This window comes from Psittacula echo (genome assembly GCF_963264785.1).
Source record: "Psittacula echo genome assembly, chromosome: 4".
Classification (NCBI taxonomy): Eukaryota; Metazoa; Chordata; class Aves; order Psittaciformes; family Psittacidae; genus Psittacula; species Psittacula echo.
In genome coordinates this window covers 3,757,078-3,779,818 of record NC_137738.1, presented here as the reverse complement: position 1 = coordinate 3,779,818, position 22,741 = coordinate 3,757,078, and the positions used below count along the sequence as shown (strand labels likewise).

Below are 22,741 nucleotides of genomic sequence, written 5' to 3'. Positions count from 1 at the left end.
AGCCTGAAGACAGGAAGCAGATTCTCCTTTTGTTCTTTAGGTCTCAAGAGTTATTCACCTATCTATTTGCAGGTATAATAAAATCAAAATCTAGGTTGAGAAACCTAACCACGAGACCAACTTTAAAATATTGCTATGGAGGCTAGCAACAGTTTCTATGCTATTAATCCAAACCGACAGGTTTACGCCTGTCATCTTTGCCCAGATTTGAACTCCTGTTGCCCAAGAGAATAGAAATTGGTGATGCAGGAAGAAATGCTTAACTGTACAGTATTATTTGCTTGTGGCTCAGCAAGAAGTTAACCACATACATGAAGCTCTGCCAAGATGTCCTCCTACAACAAAGGAACTGAAAAAAACCCCATAAAAATCAAGAGAACACAAACACAATCTGCAATTGGCAGATTTTGGGTGGAACACTATTTACCTACTATTCTTTCTTAAAATAGAATCCAGGATTTTTACACGTTTTTAGGACTGAACTAGAAGACTTTTTCTGCATGCCTTAACATACAATTATAATCAGCTTGCCAACTGCAACATCTATTTATCTCTATGCTACTAAGATATTCTGGCAAGGGTCAAGGCAATTATTAAGACTTTTTCATGGTGGAAAGAAATGTACTTCTACACATACTGAATTTTTTATTTCATTTTTCTTTAGAGTACACTACTCAAATGACAACAGTGGAGATGCTAGAGGAACCTGTACTACATGTCAGTGCACCTAAATGAGTATAGCCTCAAGACAGACTACATAGCTAAGGCAGGACAGTAATTAAGGATGATCATTAAGCAGGAAGACATTTTAGGTATGAAATGTGACTATAAAAGAAAGAGACCACATTTATAAGCCTAGCAACATTTATCTGGTATGGCCTGAGATTATCAAATGGGGTCTCTATTTGCTTCTAGTTTCCTAATCATGAAATCTCTCTGACACGCAGGGATACAGTCACACATCCTGACAATACTTCGTACTAGCTAGTCCCAGGAGGGCACCAAGAAGACAAACACATTAAAGTCTGTGAAAAACTGACAGATACTCAGATTAAAAAACAGTAAAATATTTTATCACTGGAATAGCACTGCAAAAATTGCGTATGCTGTATACCTTGCATAATTTCAAATCAAGTCTGGACAAAACACATAAAGATTTAATATAAAACATCCCCTGCTGGTAACTGTAATGGAGACATTTGAGGGATGTCCTGTTGTCAACAATAAGAAATATAAAATGCTTGTACTTTAAACACAAGCCACAGTTACCAATTTGACCACCTCAGAAATGTGAGTTCTCCTTGAGTTCCCAAAGAACAGTGAGAGGTTATTGTTGTAAAAGATTTTGCCACAAATCTTCTCATTCTGCTAAGAAAGTAACTTCATAGCACCAGGTATTACAGGACTGTGCACGTGCAGAGCAAACACAACCTGCCCAAGATAGCTAAAGAAGAATAAAAGAATATACCTACATATAAAAATGAAAAAAAAAAACCCAACCCAAACCCAAACCAAAATGCAACCCCAAACCAAGTCCTTGAACAGGCCAGTTACATAAAATGGGCTGTCGCTACAAGGCCTCAGCACAGTATGCCTATAAATCCTGAACACCTCTATATTCTTGACTTTAGAGGGAGTCAGCTGTAGGACCTTGTTAGGTATTAACTGACAAAACCCAGGGAGTTGCCTTGGTGAAAAGTAAACAACATTTCAGTTGTACAGAGTCTGATGTAACAGGGGTGGTTGCATATAGACTCTACCATTAAACTATTAAATATGCCAAACAGATTGGTAGATGAACAAAAATAAAATGCTAGACTTTCATAGCATTAGTATAACAGACAAAATCAGGGTAAATCTATCCTTTTCCCAGCATTTTAAGCATGCTCAGTTATACGTAGAAAGTACTCGGCAGTACAATGCCAGTTGCTCTGCCAAGATCATTCGCTGCTTGGGACTAGTGTGCTATTTTAGGGTAATTTTTATTTATTTATTTTGCTATAATATATGAAATTTAAGAAAGGAAAATACAAATTTGTGTTTGTGTATTGAAAAGGAGTCTAGAAGCCTTCAGTATACAGAGTTAAAAAGATGAAGTAAAAGAGATTTCCTTTTATTATGTGCCTTGGCGTGGCAAGGCATAAACACCACCCATAAAACTGACCCAAATTATTTGATTTTTGTCCCCATACTGCCCTATACCGCTCTAAATTATGTTATGTACCAGCTAGTCCCAAAGGACCATGCATTGGCAATACTTGCCGGAAGGCAGCACGCTCAAACCTTCACTCCTCATGCCATCACTTTACTGTGTTAGCAGCAAGATAAGAACGCAATGTAACTTTATACCAGCTCATCATGACCTCCAGCCACAGCAAACTCTAGCTAGTAGGTCCTTAAGCCCTCATCCTTCCATATTGCTGAAGAAGCACAATGAGACTGACTAAAAAAGCCTGATTTATGGCGGAAGCCAGTGGTGTCAACATAGCTTGTTACTGATTCAGAGTTGAAATGGAAGAATGGTAGCTCAAGGGTGAAGAGTACCTTGCTTCCATACCACCATGATAAATGGCATACTCTTAATGACATTGTATAATATCGCTACAACAGACTGCATAGCCTCAATCCAGACAGACCTTTATGATCTCAAGACCGCATCTGGAATATTGTGTCCAGTTCTGGGCCCCTCAGTTCAAGAAGGACAGGGACCTGCTGGAGAGAGTCCAGCGTAGGGCGACTAAGATGATTAAGGGAGTGGAGCATCTCCCTTATGAGGAAAGGCTGAGGGAGCTGGGTCTCTATAGTTTGGAGAAGAGGAGACTGCGGGGGGACCTTATTAGTGTATATAAATATATAAAGGGGGAGTGTCATGAGGATGGAGCCAGGCTCTTCTCAGTGGCAAACAATGATAGGACAAGGGGTAATGGGTACAAACTGGAACACAAGAGGTTCCACTTAAACTTGAGAAGAAACTTCTTCTCAGTGAGGGTGACGGAACACTGGAACAGGCTGCCCAGGGCGGTTGTGGAGTCTCCTTCTCTGGAGGCATTCAAAACCCGCCTGGACACATTCCTATGTAACCTTATTTAGGTGTTCCTGCTCTGGCAGGGGGATTGGACTAGATGATCTTTTGAGGTCCCTTCCAATCTCTAGCATACTGTGATACTGTGATACTGTGACTGGGCCAACTGAAGCCTTGGGATGCTCAGACTTCTTTCAGGAGCTTCTTTCAGAGCTCCTCCCCTAAGGAGAGTAGCAGAGCAGCAGGCTGGTTCCTCAGGGAAGCTGTAGGATCTATACTGTGGGAAGTGTTCAAGACATGGCCAGACAAAGGCCCTGCTACACAAGACCTGAGCTGGTGCTGGCAGCATTCCCATGCCAAGCAGGAAGTTGGGCTGGATGACTCAGAGTTCCTTTCCAGCAAAGAGCTCTAGGACTCTGATGTGAAATCTTGTTTGGTGCAAATGAATTTTCTACAAATCACTGTAGCTATCACAAGTTAAGGAACTTAATATATTTTATGAATTGATTTGACCTCAAAAATTTTAATGTAACACTAGAAAAACAAAATCGGTAAAGAAATTCATAGTACTGAGAAATACGATCCTTGTTACTGCTGAGACACGTACTCTGAATAGAATACTGTTATGGAGGGAAGAAAAGGTTGTTCAATTATATGTAACATGGGTTTTAAAAAAAAAAAAAGACTATAATGGAATTTTTTTTGCTTTCATTGTTGCATAAAAATCCTTAAGTTTTCGCTCCTTTTATACATGGAAGCAATTAACTGTAAAGAGAAATAAGGTTAAAAGAAATGTAAGAAACCATTTTAAAGTGTTTTTTAAAAAGCCCATTAACGTTAGAATGTTTTAAAACAAAGAGAACAAAGGCACTGAAATCTTAGACAATGCTAATGACTGTTCTGGATGTGCACTGATTCTGTGCATCAGGCAATTAAAAAGCTGTAAAGATTTTCATTGAGCAAATTGTGCATGAACTTTCAGCAAGGCTTCCTTTGTCATGATCTACACTCATCATTCAAAACTCCTCGCAGTTTCTATGTCAACTGCAGGAAAAATACCTGACGTGAAAAAAAAACTTGAAAATGGAACACATTATCAGAGATGTGTGCAGAGCTGAAAACAAAACGGCCAACACAAAAACCAGCAAATAGAGATGGAACTTAAAGGGGGAAGGAGAGAAAGAAGAAAGGAAAAAGTGGTAAGATAAACTCAAGTGGTAGGTAAGTGAACAAAGACATGAGTACCAACTGAAAACAACAGGATTTGAGGTGGTAGGAAGTGAGTTACAGAGTCATCATTATAGCTAAAAATGAAACACAGATAATCTTTGAGTAACGGAACAAATTAAGAGGATCACTATGTAATTACACATACATGCCATCTACCATTACAGACCATCTTAACATTATAGAGTAGAAAGGGGGAAAAAAACCAATCCCAAAAAAATATCTGGGAAATCAACCAAAAAACCTGACCTGAAGGAATTACCTCCACAAAATGTGCCAGAAAGTCCTACTTGCCCTAGAGAGGGAGGCTAGGGAAGAGCAGTGGGCTGCTGCTGCTGAGGTACATACAACCTCTCAGGACAGACAGAGGTTGCACAGCTGTTTGGGTTACTACCAAAGGCAACCACGAAGAAAGGAAAAGGAAAAGAAAGCAAGCAGCAGCCACACTAAAGAGGATTGCTTTGCATGCAGTACTTAACATATGGAATAAACAGCACTGAGGCAACACAAGGGAACAATTAGTCTGAACAGTTTTGTACATATCTTGGACAAATACCAGACTAGAAGAATACTGAGGAAGACACTGAGTAATCCAAGAGAGGAAAGGGGCCTAGATGACTTTTCTGGCCTCCTTCTGTCCTTATGTGCCCTGTTATTTATATTTGAATGCTTGCATTACCCAGCATATAGGCTATTTAAGGTCAAGAAAGCATTGCAGTAGCACAGCTGCCTCCAGCAAGCAGTGCTTGACATCACTAAACCACACAGAAGAGCACAGCCCTTTTATTGGCTTCAACAGCAAATATCTGCAAGCTGAATTGTTTCGCTGTATTTGTACAGGTTTTTCCACTGCACTGTGGTGTCTGCAACTTTGGTACTAACAGAGTTTTGTCCACTGAAATTGTTAAATAGCTGGTTTCCTCCTCGTATATTTTCAGTGGCCCCTGGCCAGAAACCAGCTCAAAGAAATTTAGTTTTAAAATCCAACGAAAAAGAATCTACATTTTTGTATTCTAAGGTTTCAGTTCTTGCCAGATTTAACTTGTCTTCCTCCATGGGATGTTTAACACAGACTTCATGCACATACTAAGTATCACATGTGAGATCAGTGATTTAAATTCTGTAATAGTCTTTGTCAACACACAGATGTAGAAATCATGACAGACGGGAATGGTTTATAAAGCCACTGCAATGAAAGGATTTCAAAACATTGCTACCCCATCTTATGTTCAATAAATGTCTGAAATAAGCATTTCTGAATTTTCTCAGCTAGACTTATCAATGACTGCACAAAAAGTAAAATAAAACCCCATAAACCCAAAAAACGAAGCACGGCAGGTGTGCCTCACAATGTACACCAGAGTTCTGGCTTTCAATCATCCAGATCAAAGACCTGTTGGAGCACACAAGCTCCTCCATAACCAAGTGCTCAGGGTTTCTTCCAGTGTAAATCAGGGTAGGAAGCAGGATGTTGAACACTCAGGTCTTCTCCTGACACCAGATGTGAATTTGACTAGGGTGCAAACCTCAGAGGTGGGTCCCACAGTTCAGCTGTAGCCTGTAACAACTCAAATCATGGCAATCAGGTGAAGCCCCCAATGACTGGAAAAAGGGAAATATAACCCCCATTTTCAAGAAAGGGAAAATGGAAGACCCAGGGAACTACAGACCAGTCAGTCTCACCTCTGTGCCTGGCAAAATCTTGGAGCAGATTCTCCTGGAAATCATGCTATGGCACGCAAAAAACAATGAGGTGGTTGTCAGCAACATGGACAGTGGGATTGAGTGCACCCTCAGCAAGTTTGCTGATGACATCAAGCTGTGTGGTTCAGTTGATACGCTGGAGGGAAGGGATGCTATCCAGAGGGACCTTGACATGCTTGAGGGGTGGGCCAAAGCCAACCTCATGAAGTTCAACCAAGCCAAGTGCAAGGTCCTACATCTGCGTCGGAGCAATCCCAGGCACAGCTACAGGTTGGGCAGAGAAGAGATTCAGAGCAGCCCTGTGGAGAAGGACTTGGGGGTGTTGGTCGATGAGAAAATGAACATAAGCTGGCTCCAGTGTGCACTTGCAGACCAGAAACCAACCGTACCCTGGGCTGCATCAAAAGAAGCGTGACCAGCAGGTCGAAGGAGGTGATCCTGCCCCTCTACTCTGCTCTTGTGAGACCCCATCTGCAGCATCAAGTGCAGTTCTGGTGTCCTAAACATAAGAAGGATATGGAACTGCTGTAACAAGTCCAGAGGAGGAAGTGCTTTCCAACCCAAACCTTCTATGACTCTGTGATGAAACACAGCAGAATAATTCACTGATTTACTCATCTGAGGTACAAAAAAATATTTCAGGTACAAGAATGTTTCTTCTTGATTAAAAAAAAAAAAAAAACCAACAAAAAAACCCCAAAAAACCCAAGGTTCTTTTAACATAAAAGGAGCATTCAATTCCTTGGATGCAAGGTGGCTCTTAGGCCAACTCTAACTACCTCTGTGTGTTTCTTCCAGGTTGCAGATTAATCAGGTCCTGCTAGTCTTCAAGAAGTTCTGGCTCTAAAGGAATGTTAGATGGAAAATACATGGGACATGAAGCCCTGCTCTGCACAATTATGTTTTTGGCTGTTTCTGATCTTTCCACAAAGATCAACTTCCATGTTTTTCAATAGGCAAACCAAAAAATACAGCAACTCCATTCCATTTAAAGAATGATTCTTCTAAGTTGCCTATAATGTGCACTTTCATTTAAAGAAAACTGAAGTTTAGTATAGTTACAGGATGGCTGTGTTGGGTTTACAATCCAACAAATTCTTGTGATTTGTTAAGGGGATTCTTTAAAGGAAAGCTTCTAGGAAATAAGTTCTCAATACTTCTGAAAGGAATCTTCATTGTCTAGGAACAGATAATTATTCAACAAGAAGTTGAATGATCACATTTAAGAACATGTCTTTTGTACATATTCTCCAGATAGATCCAATGTGCAAGTGCTGAAAGGAAACGAGGTTTCAACTAGCATTCACATGAGCTGAATAGCTCGTGTAGTTATGTAGCAGGACAGACTGTGCCTGCCTCTTAAGCCTTAAATGAAATCAGCAGTACAATGAATCACATTCTTGACAATAATTAGGGAAAAGGAATTCCCCAGAAACCTAGTAGTCATGTTGCAAAAATCAGCCACAATTTATTCTGGGGAAACAGCATCTTCCTACAAGAGATAATTAAGGAGGTATTAAAGCTCCTCTCAAGAAGATCCCTCCACTTACAGTCTCCCTCCTGCCCATCAGATGCCCTGCAGGGCAGTTCCTCTGTCATTCTCCCGAATGCACACTCCCTGTGCCATCGCATTCCCTGCTGAAACACCATCAACAGGAACATAGCGCCTAGTGGGTATTGCCAGCTCTCCCAAACCTGGATGACAGGAAGATGACAGATCCAATAAAAACTGAGGTCTTTCACATACAACTTTAATTCTATGTTCCACATTTTTCAGAGATTTTAGCTGAAAATCCTTAACTCTTCACTTCCAAGCGGTCAGAGGTTTGTACCAATTGAATGTAACCATCTGGAAGCAAGCATTGAACAGTAGCTGACTTTTTGTTAACTGTTTTAAATAATAAAATAGTAAAAGTCTGAAGACAGAACACCATAATGCGCAGATCACAATTAGAGTGAAATCCTCTGAAAACAAATGACTTAGTCACCATATTCAGAAAGCAAGCCACATATCCCAAACACACAAAACTCAGCTTGAGAAAAGTGTACTACATTAAAAGATACCATGTTCTGTAGTGGTGGGTTTGGATTTACATCAAGAACTGGGAAAAATACCCACGCAGCAACAAAACCAGGTTCAAAGTGTACTCTAGGAAATTTGAGTTTTCATAACTGTTGGGTAAGTGTGTCTTTCTATACTCACTGTATTTGCTGCCAAGACATATTCTAATTAACTCACTGTTAAGTACTGTTTGTCAGTTTTGGTAATTAATACCCAGTTAAAATGCATACAGTTGAACAGCTAAAGCTCCGCTTCAAGCTTAAAGAAAAACTTTGCATTACCTGCTCTTGCTACTTTCAATCATCAGCAGTCCTGGCTAACTGGGGAGGTCTCTGGTGACTGGAAGTTAGCAAGGGCTGGAAGGAGGATACAAGGAACCACAGGCCTGTCAGTCTGACCTCAGTACTGGGAAAGGTTATATAGCAGATCACCTTCAGTGCAGTCACGTGGCATGTACAAGGACAACTAGGTGATCAAGCACAGTCAGCATGGCTTTATGAAAGGCAGGTCCTGCTTTGCTAACCTGATCTCCTCTAACCTGACCTCCTTCTAGGACAAGGTGACCCACTGAGTGGATGAAGGAAAGGCTGTGGATGTATCTACCTGGGCTTTAGTAAAGCCTTTAACACTGCTTCCCACAGTATTCTCTTGAAGAAACGCTCTGCTCACGGCTTAGATGGGTGTACTGTTTGCTGGGTAAAAAAACAGCTGGGTGGCTGAGCCCAAAGAATGGTGGTGAATGGAGTTAAATCCAGTTGGTGGCCGGTCACGACTGGTGTTTCCCAGGGCTCAGTGTTGCAGCCAGTTCTGTTTAATACCTTTACTGATGATCTGGATGAGGGAATCGTCTGCACTCTTGGGAAGTTTACAGATGACACCAAGCTTGGCAGGAGTGTTGATCTGTTTGAGGGTAGGAAGGCTCTGCAGAGGGATCTGGACAGGCTGGACCAACGGCAAGACCAATTGTATAAGGCTCAAAAAGGGTAAGTGCCAGGTCCTGAATTTGCGCCACAACAACCCCATGCAACGCTACAGGCTTGGGGAAGAGTGGCTGGAAAGCTGCTTGGTGGAAAAAGACTTGGGGATGCTGAACTAACTAATTTTATGGGAAACATTCCAAGGAATTCAAGCTCACCCTACAGTTGGCCAGCACAGTTCTGCAGGACAAAAAGTTCTACATTAAAAAAATCAAGACTATACCTATTAATTCTTAGGTATGAAAAAAAAAATCAACCCTGTCACCTGTAACAGACACGGTTCAGTGCTAACATGGATTGATTCTGTTCAGCAGGCTTCCCTCCTTCTATAAAAACACTTTAGGAAAGTAAGAAGAAATCTGCTGTGTGTGCTTTAAGGTCTTGGGGAGCTACCTGAGAAAAGCATTTCAGTACTGCACCAGGGATGTCAGAATAGCAACAAAAATACCTTCCAACCCCTCTAACTGTAAGAACACCACAGTCAACATGAAAGCCAAAAACACTGATATATCAAAAGAAAAGTAAGAGTTTTTGTAAAACTGAAATGAATTTCAGTGGCAAAGTAAGCACAATCTAAGAAAATAACTTAAAAAAAACCCCAACGAAACGACTAAAAAAACCCCAAAACCCTACTGCAAAAACAGGAGAACATTTCATTTCAAATGTTCTAAGCACTGGCCTAGCTAGTAGCTGTGATGACAGTAAGTTTTGAAATCATTGCCAGAATTAGTTTTGACTAATGAGAAGTGTTTCAGACAATCTCACAGTACAAAGATGCATGTCTAAACACATGGGTAACAGTAAAGAACCAAGAATACCCTTATGAATAATAATGTCTGATGTCCTAAAGAAAAATCACTTTGTTCCCTTTTTCCTTTGTTATCACACTTTGTAGGAGGGTAAACACACCTAGATGCAGTGATACCACTGTAAAAATATTGAGCAGGATATTTTAGAAGAGCACAGCTTTACAATGGTACTTAGAAATGCCTGTGTTGAAACAAGGGTTACTACAACAAAACATGGTATACTCATAGCATATGAGAACAAAACACAAAAGAGAATTGTATGTTTAATTAGGGTAAACTGAAATAAACTATAGGAACACAAGTGAAAAAACACAACACCTTAATGGAAAGATTTCTACCTTAAAGAAACAAATGTGCTTAAAAGTACTAAAATTTCTATAGACCATTCCACTCCAGTTAGAAGCATGTAGAGGAAGGGCTACTCATCAATCATGTTTCCATTTGCATTCATAATTTCTTATTAATTCAATTTTCTGTACATATGTTTCTACTATACAAGAAAATCCTTTAAAGGTTAAAGTACTCGATATATCATGTAAAACCACTCCCTCTACCATCAGGCTACAGAACCTTACAAATACATGCTGACTTTCTGAGAGAAACCTAGGAAATCATCCAGCAAGGCACAAACCCTTCCTAACATTCAACTCAATACTTTTCTCTGAGACTTGAGGGAATGATGAGCTCTGGATTGCCACAAAGTGTATGTCAGACCAAAACCTACCCCTTATCTCCTATACAGAGAAATGGTACCTCACTACCTAGCAACAAGCATCAGTCCCAAACTGCTTCAAGTATTTCATACCTAAGTGATCAGGTCTAACTGTTTAGTCTCTTAACTGAAAGAAACCATCCTAAAAAAAAAAAATCTCACTAACTGAACCGTTTAAGGACAGCATTAACATATCTTGCATTAAAGCACCATTTAGATGATGGACACATAATCTTAGTTCTTCTACAACTATTTTCAGTAATTGTTCTCTATTAGTTTTAGAAAGAAAAGGAACAGCCAGTACAGCTGAACACCCAGGACAGGAGTGCATGTCAATCTGTTTTGACTGTCAATCCCAGTCTACCCTGATCTCTTCCGAAGCTGTCAACAAGCCATCAAAAGGTGGCTACAGCAAAACATGATTTTTAGGACACAGGAAGAGTTGCAAAGCAGAGCTAGACTAGAAACTAGCCCTGTACCGTCTACAGTTTCAGAAGACTTAGATGACAGAGACATGGCATATACAGCAGGCAGGAGTTATCACTGACTCACTGGCCAGGCATTGCTTAAAGGCATGACCAAACTAGGCTTTTACTGGAAGAGAAAGCCCTGAAAAGCAACCGTCACTCCTGCTTCCCATGTCTGCAAAGATGCTCTGGGATTTGAAGAAGTCATGGGCTGTCTTTGCTACCTACTAACAATTCTACTGAATTATCAGCTCGGATGAATATGCCCATTTTAATATGTCAAACAGAAAAACATCTTACTTCTGCCTCCTACAAAGACAGACATATAAAAAGGCCTAAACACGACCACTCATTTAAAGACTGTGTATTCATAATCATTCTGAAACAGCACGCTTCAACCAGTGATGTACACTCAGCAGTATGGCATGCCAATTTTAAAGGCAAAGCCCTTCACAGCACCCCCGTACCTCAAACATAGTGAGAGGTGGTGCCTGGCAGTAAATGGATAATATTCTGTGGTTTTCCTCCTCCCAACTCCCAGCAGAAAGGACAGGTAAAAGATAAGAAACACCTTAAAGCAAATACACATGTTTAATTTTCTATTCTACTTTTCTTTTCTTTCATCGGTGAAAAACATACAGAAACATTCAAAGTCTAAGAGTTCAGATCAGGTTCTTGTTATTCTCCCCTGCCCACAAGAGAAGGTTAAACGCAGTCACCGAACTCTGCATACCACCCTCAGTCACGAAGAACCCCCTGGCACGACTCCCAGACCAGTAAAATACGACCATTTCAGTCCCCCAAGCATGGAGCCTGATCCATTTAAGCAAAACAAGTTCTACTGACAGCTGGTTTTCTTAGCATATTCATGTCCACATATTTATCAGGAAAAAGCCCTCCAGGACAACAGTGTTTATTGCAAGATTATTTTTGTGAATCCAAGGAACATAGCATTCACTGAGCAACAGTGTTCCTACCCTAATATCTTCTTTTCGTAAGATGTGAAGCAAGATGTGAAGCATTTTTATTTTCTTTAGCATGGACAACTCGTACAGGAGAAAAATGCACACATCGAATTTTTTCTTTAAAAACCCCAACCTACAAAACTTCTGATCCACATCCGTGTGTACTATGCTGACACATATTTTAAGCATTAATATAGAAATTAGCTGTTTGAACTTGTCCTGACTGCTTGGATTTAGAGTCTAGTGATTTCTAATAGACAGAAACCAAAGACATGATGGATATTTTCATTACAAATTTCCTTTCCATATGAATGTCTAGTATACTTTCACTACAAAGATAATTTGAAGCCATTAAGATGCCTTCTACTGACAGGTTTAGAGAAATGTGACAGAGATATAAGCCGTAAATATCCCAGCAGCTCCCTGACATGCAGAAGCAGCTTCAGAATGTCTGTGCCTACCTAGCAGCAGGAGGCGGTCAGGTGGATGAGCAAGTGAGGGGCTGCAGGTCCTGGCACTGCTCAGCTCTCTGACCCTCTCCCCAAAGCACAGCAGGGGATGAAGAACAGCCCCAAGGAGGAGGAGCAGGGCGAGCTGCGGACACATGCTTATGGATGCTGACCAGCACCATCTTCTCTAGTTGGGTGGTCAGTCTGTGGGGTTTTCCCATCTTGCCACTTCCTCCAGAAGTGTGCAGAAACTTGTTTTTATGATACTGCAGTTATAATGGTACTTTTTAAACAAGACACACGTGATAAATACTCCACATTTCATTGTAACTTAATCTAACATTTGAAATCATTAAAAGTGGCTGTTATTGGCATCTATCTGCTTATTGATGCAGTGCAATAAAGAAGAATTCTTAAAATTATAAAATGAAAGCTTTTTTAAATGTTTGATTTCAACTTAAGGAAACATTAACTAGAAATTGTGGTTAATGTGTTTTGAACAAGTAGTATTTAAAGGAGTATTTTTAAATTAGCAGATTTTAATTAAAGAATTAAATGAGGTATAGTTATGAATAATTACTGCTGGGATTTTTATAAGCTAACACAAATGCTTCCCATCCCTAAGCATGGGGTTGTTTTTTGACTATAAAAACTGGACTTAACACTCTTGCAGCTAGACACCACACCACACCAGTATTGCCTCGAATGAGCCACAATACTTCTCTCTACTGCACGTTTACCTCCTGCTCTAATACGTGAGCTTTTTCAAGCCAACCGATGCACTAACATCCTAGCCCCAAACCATTAAAAAGTGAACATTTTCCTCACTTTGCAAATCTCTCTTCCAGAATCTATGACAAAGACCAGTCAAAGTCTTACTAGTATTATGCTTATCATCCATCTAAAAATAGAGCAAACATGCTTTACAGCAACCCTTGAAAGCAAACCCACTGTATTCATATTGCTAGGGCTCAAATTCACTGACAAGATCTGTGGGTATTGCATTTTTAGAAAAAGCAATGTGGGAATGCATGTTTATATGGTAAAACACAAAAGCAATGAAATCCCTTGGGAAAGCAGGAGATAACTCACGTTACACAAACAGGCCCTTTGCTCTTATTTCTCTACAAAGCTGAAACATTTCTATCTGAATATGTTTTTTCATACGTCAGGAAAATGCTATTCCTGTTTGCTTGTTCTTCCTAAGGTGAACTGAGTTTAGTATTAGCAAAATAATTGTGGGAATTCGGTATTTTTCCTGTTTTGTTGAGTACTTGGGAATGTTATGTTAAGAACTGTCAACTACTATTTACTCCACCTCAAAATCTGCTACATAGAAAAATACACTGGTAATTTGCTTACATGGCTTTTGTAGATGCAATTACTGCTAGCAGCAGGAAAGACCTTTTATAAGCAGAACACAATTCAAATGTAACATGCCACGGCCTCAAGTCATTAAACTAATCCTCAGGGCTCCTTGAGGCTTTTTGTACTTTTGGCAAAAAGTATAAAGAAGTACACATTGTTGCTTCAGTTCCCAAACATTGGAAAGTTAAATATCTAAACTGTCAGCCCCTGCTAAACAGAGCAGAGATTGGTTTTGGGAAGGAACAAGAGAAAGCTATATCTTTGTTCTAAAGTGCAATTGAACAAGCATTGAAAACATACCCATATATTTTTTTCAGGGCACATAAGAAGTAGCCAGTAGAATAAACGAAGGTGCAACAGCTCGCAAGCAACTCTGGTATTTTAGGTTACCAGTATCTGGATACTGTGATGAATACCTTACAAATGCATGAGGACAAATTGAGTTAGGTGAGTGAATTATCTCAACTTTGATAAACAGATAACATGACAAGATCTGGCATGGAACTCCAGGGTTTACTGGCATGATTCTAACATGACTACATAAGCTATATATGACAAAGTCATAAATACGTCAGATATGTACCAACACCACTCAGATATCTTTCTGCTATATCGCTGTACATCACACCTCTAAAATCAGATATTCTTTAGGGCACTGACACAAAATGAGGAAGACAAAATGTTCCTTTGTATTGCTATTCTGCCTGGTATCAAGAGGTTAACACCTTTCTAAGATACTTTTGAAAGCGGGGAAAAAAACCAATGTATTCATTAGCAAATGGGTCATTTAGAGAGACATAACCAGGTAGCCTGAAATACCTTAAGAATCAATAGGTGAGTACATTTCAAAATACAATGGAAACTAGTGACAGCCCATTTCCTTAACTGCAGCTGAGCAGAATTCTTTGGAACACAGAAGGATAATTACATGTTTGGCTATAATTATTCACGCAACTAATGTTGACAGAAAGTAGTGAATTGATACAAAATATGAAGAGGTAACAGCTGCTGAATGTATCATGTGTGTGATTGCATGTGGATGTGTAACCTACATTTTCTTAAATAAAATACCTGGGAAGTCTTACGTCTTTATCTAAATCAAATCCTGGTTTTTGATTTTTCTTTAAATTGCATCCAACATTTTATCAAGACCAAACCCCATTGAGCAAAATATCAAGATACCACGTTCCATCACTCACACAAGCTTTATCACTGAGTTATTATAAAATTGTGATAGTCGGTATTTCTCATCTTTTCTTCTCTACCCAGAAGTGTCACCACCGGTTCAGAGGAAAGTCACTGCAGTATTAACCATAAAAACAAAGCACGACTAAAACAATGCTAGACCAGTGTGACTGTTGTATACTTGACCAGTCTAATGTAGTGACATTTTTGAAGCAGACATTCCAAACTGAAATACTGAAGGGAAGTATTAAAATATTCTTAATTCCAGAAATGGAAGAAGAGAAATTCAATGAAAGCAGACTGATTTCCAATCCTCACTCTTCCATTTTAGGAGCAGAAATCCATTTCTCAACAAATCTGTTTGCCAACTGGTAAACAGATCAGTAATGTTCAACAATCTTTAAATGAAATATTCGATATTCTCCTCAAAAACATAACTTACTAAAGCTGCAAAATCCTAAAACACAGTTAATAAAGCCCTTTAGCTTCTACAATACTTCATCCAAATGTATTATGTTCATACAGCTAACATCTTCCCAAAAGAAATAAAAGATGCCTCCACAAAAAAAGCTATCAGTGTGCTGTACCACAGCAGGCACTCAAAATATCTGCTATAAAAAAACACAGCTTAGTTTTCATAGATTATGATGTTACCAGAATATTACATGTAGCCAGGGATGCCTTTTCCTCAGTCAGATGTGGTCCAGTCACAGATGCAGAAGTAGCTGAAAGATGTGTCATTTCTACACCAGACACACACTTGAGGTCATCACTAAGACTCTAAGCAATTTAAAGCGACAGCATGTTATCACCTAGCCAACATTTCTCACATATATCAGGAAAAATGATAAGTTCAGAGATGAAGTGGAACAAACACTCGAGAAGAAACAGTCTCACTCACTGTTCAATACGTGGGGAGAGGTACAGCTTAGGAAAAACTTGAGTGGCTTCTGCATCCTCAAAACTAACTGAGAGAAGTGCAACGTCTTCTCCAGGGTCTTCATTCACATCCTGTATATAAGAAATAATAAATATAAAATAGCAAATAACAAACTGAGTACTTATAAGCTTACAGATAACAACTAGTAAGTCAAATACCAATTTATTTAAGAGGGGCTTAACTGAGGAATCTAAAGTGTAGCCATTGAAAAGCAGATTACAAAGGTATTCTTTCTTACTACATTATTACTTAAAAGATATTTTGCCATGCTTAATTTCCTTTGATATATCAAAATGAAATTACTGTGTTAGCAAGTGTACAGTAGTGAAGCTCCTCTTCTTTAACCAGCTGAACTTCCTATTTCAGTAAAGATGCAGATTTCATTTTTAAGAATTCTTGGTTTAACACTAACATCTGATGGAAATGCCGAAGTTTTCTCTTAAACACTATAAGATCACTGAGTTATGACCACAGATTTTATATTTGTTATTGAAAGTATTACAAGGTCCAAGATTTCTGCTGTACTCAACTCCTCATGAGGATGAAAAATACTTTTGCAATCAGAAATTTGTATCTAGAAGTCACTGTCCCCAACTTTCCTGCAAATTAAACGCATGCATTACTTTCAGCAAAGACTGCATACTCTATAAAAACTACTGTAAGAAAAAACCCCAAAAATTCATGCTAAATACCATAACAGTCAATCTTAATGCATTCACAGTTGAGGCTTTCTTTGTATCAGAACAATCAGTAACAGTTTAGGGATCAGCTAGAACAAATTGTTTCTGGTTAGGACCTGACATCTCTCCAATTCATAAATCACATACAGTACGAACAAGTATATTTATGCTACACACAGTTTAAGCTCTTGACCTCTAGTTAGAAAGCAATGAGTTAGCAGTGCAGCTACCTTTACTGACAGCAAGTAATACTGTGGCACTTGCTGCTCACAAAGAAGTCCTTTAATGTGTTTGTGCATATGTACATAGCAACTTGCCAAGACGCATTTGTTTTTATCCGTTTTGGAAAAATATGAGAGGAAATAGATAACCCGGCAGATATGTTCTCAAAGCAGGATCAGCATGGTGCAGTGTGCCCTGGTATGCTCTGTCCCACAAGCAGCTGGGAGGAAGGAACATGCAAACCACTTAAACATTGTTAGGAGACCTTGCCCTATCTGGGGAGAAAACAAAAGTGACTGCTGAGCAGTTTCAGGAAGACAATCTTGTACCATTTGGAGCTTTGGCAGGACTGAAACTGTTAACGTCCAGAGAGACTAGCCACATACCAGCTATTACGTGCAGAACACAACATGCCAAGGAACTTAGTGATAAGCTGCAGGGAAGAATGGGTCTTAAAAAAGCTTAATTGTCTTAGATGAAAAATGAGATGGAGCTGACAGTGTTTTCTTAAATTCTGCCTTGCTGTGCAGCTCACTGCAGACAGCTGAAAGAAATGTCTATAAAATGGTCACGAGCACACTATGGCTGGAAATCAGAACACTGATTTAACCTGCAGTTACAGGACAACACACACAAAGTGGTGAGGACAAAAACTAGCTGCTCTCCCGTTGGGGTATGATCAGTTTATGAATGTGATTATATGACATGGTTGCCTGTAACAGCTATGGACAAGATCTTGCGATCCACAACACTTCCTTCAGTGTTACATTTCCAAGTGATGTTAGATCTAAAGTAGAAAGCACAGCACAAATTACAAAATCTTTTTCAACAAGACAAACAACAATAAAAACCACCCAAGACTGCAGTCCCCTACAGCCTTTTCCCCTGTATTTCATACATTTCTGTCATCAAGGCAAAAAATTAAATTAGAAAAGCTTTAACTCCTGAAGCTGAATATGGCATTAACTGTTATTTCCCATTAATTTGCTAATTGTCAATCAAATGAAAAGAACTATTAAGACAGATTAAGCAGTAATGCTAATGATTAAAAAGATTTTATTTCAATGGGCATTCTTCAAGAGATGACAAGTACATATAATTATTTTGCTGATGAGAAGCTCAACATGAGCTGGCAGTGTGCACTTGCAGCCCAGAAAGCCAACCGTATGCTGGACTGCATCAAAAACAGTGTGACCAGCAGGTTGAGGGAGGTGATTCTTCCCCTCTGCTCTGCTCTTTTGAGACCCCACTTGGAGTACTGCATCCAGCTCTGGAATCTTCAGTACAGGAAATACCTCTGATCCAGGTATTTCCTGCTGTAACTGAAAACTGGGAATTTACTGGCCACTAATCAGAGGGCTGGAGCACCTCTCCTGTGAAGACAGGCTGAGAGAGTTGGGGTTCTTCAGCCTGGAGAAGAGAAGGCTCTGGGAGACCTTAGAGCAGCTCCCAGTGCCTAAAGCAGGCCTACAAGAATTTGAAGAGGAACTTTTCATAAAGGCTTGTAGGTATAGGACAAGAGGGAATAGTTTTAAAATGTAAGAGGGTAGATTTAGATTAGACATCAGGAAAAAATTCTTTACTATGAGGGTGGTGAGGCACTGGACAGGTTGCCCAGTGGAGCTGCATCCCTGAAAGTGTTCAACAGGCTGAATGGGGTTTTGAGCAACCTGGTCTAGTGGAAGGTGTCCTTACCCATGGCAAAGGGTTAGAACTAGATAATCTTTAACGTGCCTTCCAACCCAAATCATTCTATGATATAATACATTGACTCGTATACGTATACAGTTCTTCTGAGACCTTATTTTTGTTTGTAATTCTTTTCACATAGTTTGTTTTTACAGAACAGAACCTATGTGCATTTTACAACCTGCATGGACAAAGCCAAACATATTTAATCTCGCATGTAGTACTGGTGCTTAAGTTGACGTGCATACGCATATTGACACCATGCATAAGCCCAGCTTCTAGAATACCACCCAGGTGCTTACTGATGAAAGAAAATCCAAACAAGGAAAAGAAAATAAAAATCAACCACAAAAAAGGTTAGGTGAACACTACCACAGCAGCCATTAACCCATACAGTATTATCACATAGTATTTTCTACACCCACTAGTGGCTTTTTCAGTATGAAGACTTATGTCAGGGAAAAAAGCCACCATACAACAACATAAACCATCACGGTATCTTTGCATGTTAAGCTGCAATAAGCTGATGTGTGTAGTAAGAGCAATAAACTGAGATGGGATTTTTTGGTTTTTTTGGCAAAAATAACACCCAACAAACACTACTGCAACTACTGTTGCCAGCACAGCACTGCATTGTGTTCATGCAGCTACTGCCCAATGTGAATTTGAGTAAGGAAACTGTCATTCTTCTATAATTACCGCTATTCAAATGGATGCATATTTTCCACTCCGAGAAATGAAAACTGTAACTTATGAAAGACCCCAAAACCCTTCATTCCTGTAGGTTTTAAAAGATGCCATGCAGTAACACCATGAAGCTGCTCAACCTTATTGCTCAGGTGGCTGCAGATTTACACGGATTTATGACAAAGTCCCTTCTATCTGACACCATACTATTTATTTCTTTCAGACCTTGTTACTTTCATTTATGTGAGAATCTGCTTGGTAGAAATGCATTCAACCCTAGTATGTTTGTTACAATTGCTGTTTATAAAACTAAACCAAAGCCACATGTCTTACAGATAAACTGTGGAAAGCTTTTCAACTGATAGACCTTTTTTGTGTTGTCTGTGCCAGTCATAACTTAACTCTTTCAGTGATCTCCCTCCTGGTCATCTCTACAGAACCTGTTAGTGACTAGATGCAGAGATAAATCCTTACATCACCAGGCAATGACATTTCCCCAGAACACATGTTGAGATCCTTCCACCATAAAACCAAAGTTTCCAAAGGCAAAGGTTGTTTAATGCTTATCAAACTCTGCCCAGACACTGCATTCCCCTTTCCCATTTCTGCATGTGTGTTTCTCTCAAAGAAGAGGCCAGATTTAAATAGAGCAGAAAAGCAAAAAAACACCTCTATTTTTATTTTTCCGCTGGCTTCAAAAGAGAGAGTGACATCCAATTTCTTTGGCAATATTATTTCCTTTTAGGAAAAACAGAGACTGACTGCTGAACTAAAGACACATTTTAAAATATTTAAGTAGCCATGTTCCTTCTCATAATTTGTAGTTAACTCACAGCACAGTGTTAGAGGAGTTAAATGCAAACTTTTTCTTAATAAGAAAGACTGATTTTGTAAACATTAAGAATGGTAATTTTCTATAAACGTTACCATCCAAGGTTAGAGCTGCCACACTAAAGTACTCTTTTATAGTCACAGAACTTCTTCCACACAAGGCTCTACAGAAGGTATTATTAAAATGTACTTCCACTGAACAGAGAACACAATCTGGGCCACAGGAATTTTGAGGTTTAAAAACTGAATGTTTGCATAAATGCTTGAAAACAGTAGTTGAGCATGTGATAATGCACACCTATTAGTTCTTCCACAACAGTCTCATGCTTGATAGTGAAAAACCTCTCTAGCACACTGCAGTGTAAAAGATCCAACACAGATTTTCATGGTGCCTTTCTGGTATTTCTCTACCATGTGCTTTTTTTAAAAATAATTTTTTCCTCATTTTAGAAAATGCACAATCAAATCAAACAGGAAAAAAAAAAAAAACAAACAAACAAACAAAACCAAAACCAACCCTGGATGCACCATTTTACACTAAAAATCAATAGTTTTCCTTCTCAAGAACTGCAAGGAGTTTCCTATATTTACAGGATACTTTGCACAGTGTGGACTGATCCTTGACTAAACCTCCAAAGTGCTGTGTAAAAGCAAGATACACATAGCAAAGCAATATGATGAGAAAGGAACAGAATAGTAACAAACCTAAAGATTTTCAAACCATAGGTTCTTTTTTCTATTGCAGAGACCTTCTGACAAAAACTTTGTGTTCACAAAAAAAAGAGAGAAAATTCATGGCATTTTACTCTTATTCACCCTTAGTCTCCTTAGCCAACGTAGATGAAAGCTTCATTAAGTGTGAACGTTTGACGCTCAAGAACAAGAGGCCATGTGAAAATACAGCAGCACAGAACAGGCAAAAACACAAGTTTGAAGTGATTTCACATTTATTTTTTTCCCCTCAAAAAACTTTAGGAAAAGACTTCAGGTATCTCAAGACCCCAAAGTAAACCTCCAAATCTTGCTTCTAATTATATCTATATCTATATCTATATCTATATATATATATAATTATATCAACACTCTCTAAAACAACCATTTGTTAATCTTTATTCCTGTCAATCAAAATAACATCCAAATGCATGCTTCAATGTTTACAGCTGCTCCCTTTGAAAGATACTTAATCTTTTTACAGAGTTGGTATGAGTAGTTTATGAAAATTGTCATCAAAACCACTTTAAATACAACATCCAAACGGCATTGTTTTCTTGTATCCTACCTACTGTAATTGAAAACTGGGAATTTACTGGAACTGACAATTTATTATGAGTCAGATGGTTGATAGCCAGTCCAACCAAAACATCTGCTCCACACAGTCACAACTGCTATAACCCATTTCCTCTTGTGCCTGGAGTCCAACCAAGTTGTACATTGCAGTTCCTTTTCCTTAAAGATGCAGAGGCTGGAAAATCAGTTATTACCTTTTCTTAGCTATCAACAAAGAACCCATTGCAACTTTTGATTAGAGGAGGTATTTCTGTATTTGGCATGCAAGCGCAATTCCCTGCTGCAAATAGCAATGCATAAAGTGGGAAGTGACTGCAGGCATATCCCAGGTAGTGGAAGGACCTGGTTTTGCATGGAAGTGGAAGACTTGAGAAGTAAGAGACTTAAGGCTGGGAGGGACACACACTTAAGTGTGCAATCAGTCAATGCACGGTACCTAGTTTAGCACGATTAACTGTAAAGTAAGAACTGAGAAGAAAATAACTTTAGAATTTGGTAGAAAAGATAGGAAAGGATGTGCAGGAAGAGCATTGTCATACTTTGGGAAGGACAAGCAGCTTCAGGGCTGGGGGATGGCAGGAAATGAGACAAGGGAGCAGGGTTTCTGGTAGGGTTGTTAAGTTAGTACAGTAAATGCAAGCAGCAACTGGTTTGGGGATAAAAGTGAGGTAAGGAAGAGGACACAAACTGTTCAACCTACTGGATGTGTTACAAGGCTAGGTTGTGGATGGGACTTTGAGAAACCTGGTCTAGTGGAGGGTGTCCCTACCCATGGCAGGGGGTTGGAACTGGGTGAGCTTTAAGGTCCCTTCCAATCCAAATCATTTACATTTCAACTCAGACAATTTACAGCTTACAAGATGGATGTTGGGAGAAAGTGGAATAGAAAGGCAGAATACAGATGAGACCACAGTGGACTGTGAAGGCGTCGATCTTAGCAACCAGTTTATGATAAGTGGAAGTCTTAACAGACACTTACTTGACTATGGTACCACTCAGCCCTACCAATTCAGCCAGCTCCACTGAAGTAGAGTGTGACATTTATACCGCATGATCCCTTCTGGAGGAAAAAGGTGTCCAGAGGAGAAATGCATGAGAACAACATGCATTCAGAAAGGCAACTTAATCTTAGAGTCAAACTTAACCCCATGTAATTGTGTGTGATACAAACCTGTAACAAAACCATACTAACAACTGATCAGAGAAGCAAGCAACAGAATTTGTTGAAACTGAAATGTGAACAGCACCAGAGAAGAAAACACTTTTTCACTTTATTGGTACTAATGGGCTACTTGCATCACAGCAGTTAGCAAAGTTTGGCCTTTTCCCTCCAAATGACAGTGTGCAACCACAGGAAAAACAACTATCAAATAAAGCACAAGCAACTTATACGCTTACTGCATAGCAGTGTCACCAGCCAGCTTTGATACAAGCAGTTACTTGTTCTCCCAACCTTTT

General features: G+C 39.3%; 1 protein-coding gene across 1 annotated transcript in view; it reads right to left on the bottom strand.

Moving 5' to 3' along the window:
• The window catches only part of BABAM2 (BRISC and BRCA1 A complex member 2), a gene marked incomplete at its 3' end in the record, with an annotated part of 158,877 nt that overhangs the window by 62,099 nt on the left and 74,037 nt on the right, over positions 1-22,741 (bottom strand). The window contains exon 6 of the mRNA XM_080616680.1: positions 15,849-15,958. Coding sequence (XP_080472806.1) covers positions 15,849-15,958 — 110 coding nt within the window. The remainder of the gene's footprint in view (positions 1-15,848; positions 15,959-22,741) is intronic.